Source organism: Mytilus californianus, unplaced genomic scaffold (genome assembly GCF_021869535.1).
Source record: "Mytilus californianus isolate M0D057914Y unplaced genomic scaffold, xbMytCali1.0.p SCAF_3, whole genome shotgun sequence".
NCBI lineage: Eukaryota > Metazoa > Mollusca > Bivalvia > Mytilida > Mytilidae > Mytilus > Mytilus californianus.
In genome coordinates this window covers 49,888,383-49,894,376 of record NW_026262679.1, presented here as the reverse complement: position 1 = coordinate 49,894,376, position 5,994 = coordinate 49,888,383, and the positions used below count along the sequence as shown (strand labels likewise).

Sequence of the window (5,994 nt, the reverse complement as noted above, 5' to 3'; positions counted from 1 at the left end):
GAAATTGTACTGCAAGGTACCATACCACAAAGGGAAGGCTGGGATTGAGTTTGGGGGTGATGAATCATAAGGGGGTTCAAAAAATTTGGGGGAGGGATTTTTTTTTCCTTTTTTTTCTTTTAAATTTTCCACTTTAAATTGGTTATTTCTGATTTATATATAAAAGCAAATAATTATGATATGGTTTGAATAGGTAAATTAAAAATTTTTAAGTTCTTAGACCACTTTCATTCTGTGTCAGAAACCTATGCTGTGTCAAATATTTAATTACAATCCAAATTCAGTGCTATATCAAGCTTGAATGTTGTGTCCATACTTGCCCCAACTGTTCAGGGTTCGACCTCTGCGGTCGTATCAAGCTGCGCCCCAGCAGAGCATTTTATTGTTTATGCTTGTGTTTTTGCTATCAATTTAACCATTATTCTAGAGTTGAATACTTTTCTTATACTAACTTTAAATTGTAAGTTTTTTTGTGTACCTTTAAATAGTTCAATGATCGATATTAATACGAGAGAGGATTGAGATCTATGAAAACAAGAAGAACCAAGCCATATATTCATGAGCAAGGAATCCCGTACGTGATTGTCTTATTTCATATTTTAATGTTGTTTGTTATTTAATGAGAATTCGGTGTTGACATCATTTCTTTGAAAATTTCTTTTTAATTCTTTCACAATTTGTATGGACTCGGAACGATCTAAAGCTTGATGAATTATGTAAACACTTGGGTATTGTCGAAGACTGTATTTTGAATTTTAGATGCATTTTGGTTATTTTTGTCGTGTGGTTGTTGTCTCACATACGTATATTCACATCTCTTTTTTTCATATAGGAATATTAAAAATGTTATTTTTTTCTATAAATAAAAGGAGATGTGGGGTCCATATCAGCGAAACAGCAACCCAACTACACAGAAACACAAGCTACATCTTAAGGTCAACATACGGTTTTGAACATTAAACAAGTGACTATGTTGAATAAGCCTGTTAATATAAACTCCTGTGTACTAAAATGGTTGCTGTCTGTAATATTTGTTTGACATAGATTAGGCCGTTGGTTTTCTTGAATTGTTTATATCTTATAGCTGACTATACGGTATGGCTTTTTGCTCATTGTTGAAGTACGGTGACCTATTGTTGCTTACATGCACGTCTTTTGGACTATCATTTGGATAGTTGTCTCATTGGCAATCATGCCACATGTCCTTATTTTTATATTCATACACTGTTTGTCCATTAAAGAAAAAGAAAAAGTTTGGGATGCAAGTATTTATTCTATATACAAAAATTCACCACACCAGGAAAAACGGCAAGATAATGTTTGTTCATCAACGTTGGGCGTCCAATACTATATATCTGTTATTTAATAATAACTTCCTATTAAAAAAGAGAAATATTTGTTATTTAAAAGCTAAAATATATATATAAATGAGCAGTATGTACTAATACTAATAAACAATTTTGATTTTTAAAAAGCGTAAATAAAACAAATACATTTCTCAGAATCATTATACGACAAAAAGTTTGATAATTGAGTCATTTAACGATATCTGCTAATATATGAAATATGAGCATAAATACGAACTCGTCACTTTTTTTTACGCTTGACTGTTCCAACGTCTACCATAATTGGTATTCAGATATCTCAAAAACAATAGATATATATAGCTGGGACTATTATACTAACAGCATATAGTGATAACAAAACAATTGTAATAAAATTACCAATGTAGTTTATTTTTTCCATGAATACTTTTAAGCTTCTTTCATTTTCCTAATGTAAAAGAAGGACAAATGATTTCAAAAGAATACTGAATCATTTTCAAAATTACTTACCACCTTTTCCACCTCCAATGCCAACACCTCCGCCGCCAATTCTAGCATTTAAACTTCCGCCAAGGGTTCCTAAAATAGATATGTATCTGTATTTCTACTTTCTCTTCAGATTGATGTAATTGGTTTTCTTTGTGGACAAAAAACGAAACGGCTATATTTTCTCTTGTGACAAAAGAAATCCTTTACAATCGTATATGGAGTATTGTAATTATATTAAGGAATTGTCACTTATTCTTTATATCTAATGCATTAAAATTGTTCATATAATGACAATACTGCTTTTAATATTTTCTATCATGAGGCAATTATTCCTAATATTTACCCATTATATTAGAGCCGCCGAATCCTCCAGCACCTCCTCCAATGCCACCACCTAAACCGCTAGAAAGTCCACCACTCAATCTACCAGAGAGTCCTCCTGAAAGTCCACCGATACCACCTGCTCCGCCAAGACCTCCTGAACCTCCAACTTGTCCAGCAAATCCACCGCCAAATCTTCCAGCAAATCCGGAGCCGGAACCGAAACCACCTCCGAATCCAGATCCGCCAACAGAACCAGCAAATCCACCACCGAATCGTCCAGCAAATCCAGAGCCGGAACCGAAACCACTGCCGAAACCGCCTAAACCACCTAAACCACCGCCAATTACACCACCTAAACCACCGCCAATTGCACCACCTAACCCTCCAGCTAAGCTACCAGAGAACCCAGCACTTAAACTACTATATGCAACAGCTTGTTGTAGAGCTGATACGTAGTACATCAATCTGAGGTAGGCACTGTAGCTGATGGTAATTGATCCACCTGCACCACCACCACCAATGAGTCCACCTCCCAAGTTTCCACTTAGAGAACCACTGAGAGAACCGGAAATTCCACTACCGCCAAAACCTCCGCCGAGACCACCTCCGAGACCACCACCGATTCCTCCTCCGATACCACCACTGATTCCTCCTCCGATACCACCTCCAAGTCCACCTCCGAGTCCACCGCCCAAACTTCCACCTAGAGATCCTTGTAGTGATCCACTGAGGGATCCGCCTCCTATACCAACACCTGAAATATCAAATTATATGTGTTTTTTTCTATTCTTAATCTATTGAATGAATTTAAATATACAAATATAACCCAAAATCTGTCAGACCTTCCATTAAATATATCTGAATTTTACGACAGCTAAGATGGATCATGCAAGTCGACATTAAAGATTCAATATCAGAAATTCTAGATTCTAAAATAGTAGTATCTTAAAACTTGAACTGAGTGATAACAAATAATAAGGAGCTTATAAGCAATCAGATAAGAATGATTTAAATATAATTGTATTTTACCGATATGTTGGTGGTCTTTCCTAATCGAAAATGTTTAAAGGGAAAAGGAAGATCGAGTATTATTGTTGACGATTTTGAAGTGATTTAAAAAAAAAAAAAATTTTCACTACAAAAAAAGACCGATCACAGCTATGTGAACCGACCTAGAATTGTAAGGTTTTGTTTTAGTGAAAAGAACCATAACAATTGTCTAGGAAATAATAAATAAATTGCAATAACTAAGAACAAAAGCGGAAATGGAAGTTCACGTATCAAACGAAAAAAAAAATTGAAAATAAATTTTAAAAAGTTTATAGGATTCAAATTCAATGAGTTATTGGCAATGAGTCACATGATTCGTGTAAATTCCATAACGTAAAATTGAGAATGGAAATGGGGAATGTGTCAAAGAGACAGCAACCCGACCATAGAGCAGACAACAGCCGAAGGCCACCAATGGGTCTTCAATGCAGCGAGAAACTCCCGCACCCGGAGGCGTCCTTCAGCTGGCCCCTAAACAAATATGTATACTAGTTCAGTGGACCTTTTTTCGTAAATATATTAAGGTTTTATTGGACACGAGTATGGATAAAATGATTCACTCGGAATCCTAGATCTCAAGACACCTTTAAGGTACGTTTTGATAATAGTTATTGACAAATTTGTTATGGTATTTTGGAAAATCTTAATCTTGAGACACCGTAATATATAGATAAAAAAAACCTCATATAACGGCTTTACATTAATATTTGTTGTTGTACTTTATACTCTTTATTTCCTTGAAATAGTATGAACATTTTAGCTTTTTCTGCAATGTCGTTCATGAAAAATTATTAGGTAAGGGAGGTAACTCGTCATATTCCTATTATAACCTACCTCCTTTGCCACCGGCATGAGTACAGGAACTGGCAACTAGCAGAACTACACAAGTAATCAAAGTATTCATCTTGCCTGAATAAAAACAGAACAATAATTATATAAGATGTCATAGTGGGGGAAAGTAATCACAATTATTATTTTTACGTATTGCTGAAGCCCCTCATAGGGGTGTCCAAGTAATCACATAATCACAATTTTTTTGCCAATATAATCGCATAATCATTAATTATTCTTTTAAACAAGATAATCAAATAATCAAAAATACAGTCCTTAATTATCAAATAATCAAATAATCATGAAATATTTGGTCTGGTAATCAAATAATCACTATAAAAACGGCCAAGTAATCACATAATCAAAAACCCCATGAGGAGGCTCATTGCTTAGGGTACTTAATTGAATATTTCTCTTCAATATTATCGAATTATTGAGAATCAAGTTCAAATTACGTTCAAATAAAAAAATCTATTAGCTGAATATTTTTATCGCTGATTTATAAAGATTTCTACTTTATTCGCCTAAGAATCCATATGTTACTTTATGTTATAAAAATACACATTTTTATCAACATTATAAAAAAGATACCTATTTACCGTGTTTCAACAAATAATTTAATTTAATTAGGCAAGGTGAAAATATAAATGCTATTCTTTTCTTGATATTTAACTTTCAACTGTCTATGTAAAAAATGGCCTTAACTGATTGTTAAATCACCGCGAAGTTATTTTGTTTAGAAAATAAGGAAAACGTTATATTGCTATAAAGTAAAACGTTCAAACAAATATTTCTATCATACGTTTAATTCAATAATCACTTCCATCGGATATAATTTGATATCTCCGGAAAAATTGCCTACATTTTTTACTAAAAGTTATGCGAAAGTTTCGTTAGGAGCATCTGTAGTGAACCTTGCTGCGTCGTACATTTTTTGAAAAAATGCAAGAAATTTTCATGAAAATCCTCGGAATATATTCTGAAAAACGTTATTGATTAACACATCTTCAAGTACATTGTACATGTATCATGAATCAGAAGAAAATCCGCACTTATTAGAATTGATTTTTAAGGCAACTTTCTTCAGATACACTTATTAAAAATACTAATAAACAAAATCGTTATTTTACAGCGTACTTATATACCACCAAACTTAAATTATAATCATTAAAAATGTTTTTGGTTAATATATAATAAAGAATTGTATTACTTTTAGTTAAATAAATAAAATCATGATTTTACATCGTATTTCAAGTAAACTATCAATTGTCAAAAATATTCATCAAAAATGTTTTTGATTAAATAATATCTAATTGTATTACCTGAGATTCTTTTAATTCTCTGGGACTGTTGACAGCGGAGTGTGAAAATAATCGGGAGAAAATTCGTATTTATACGAGTGATCGTACGTGCTTTCCGCTGTTTATGCTGACCACAAACCATCACCCGAACACTGACTCCGAGATGTAAATTGTTTGTTTTATTGTTCGTGTTTAACGTGATGTTAAAACAAAATGTTGTATATTTACCTATGTTGACAAGACAATTTTTATTGATAAAATATTAACCAGAATCAGTCTTTGATATTAAACATTTTCCCGCGAATTTTAACATAAGGTCAATAAACTATTACGTAATGTGGTCGTATTAACACAGTCTTTTGCTAGATTTTATGGGCAATAAATTATGCTTTTATTAGTCATGATCAGCAAAGAACTTTTTAATGTAAAAACTCAATAATTTTCTCTTTCTTTTTTTATATATATTTTAACAGTCTTGTTTTTCCGTATGGGATACTGTCTTTTACAAAATTATACTTTACTGATGGCAAATGCATAGCATTCATCTTAATCGCACAATTTTTGAGATTTTTTTTTAATTTATTTTTTATCATTATAATTTCTTTAACGAAATAACCGGTAATGAATGGAATCCGACAAGGATGTCGGGTTGTTGGCTTGATTTAAATACGACT

At 32.7% G+C, this 5,994-nt stretch overlaps 1 protein-coding gene across 1 annotated transcript; it reads right to left on the bottom strand.

The window, feature by feature from the left end:
- Positions 1–1,261: 1,261 nt before the first annotated feature.
- On the bottom strand, positions 1,262–5,367 carry LOC127734790 (uncharacterized). The gene is made up of 5 exons (XM_052244801.1): positions 5,342–5,367; positions 4,023–4,097; positions 2,158–2,892; positions 1,836–1,904; positions 1,262–1,376 (listed from the first exon to the last, which is right to left on the bottom strand). The coding sequence occupies exons 2-5, from the start codon at positions 4,090–4,092 to the stop codon at positions 1,363–1,365; spliced, it is 888 nt and encodes a 295-aa protein (XP_052100761.1). The 5' UTR covers positions 4,093–4,097; positions 5,342–5,367; the 3' UTR covers positions 1,262–1,362.
- Positions 5,368–5,994: the final 627 nt, after the last annotated feature.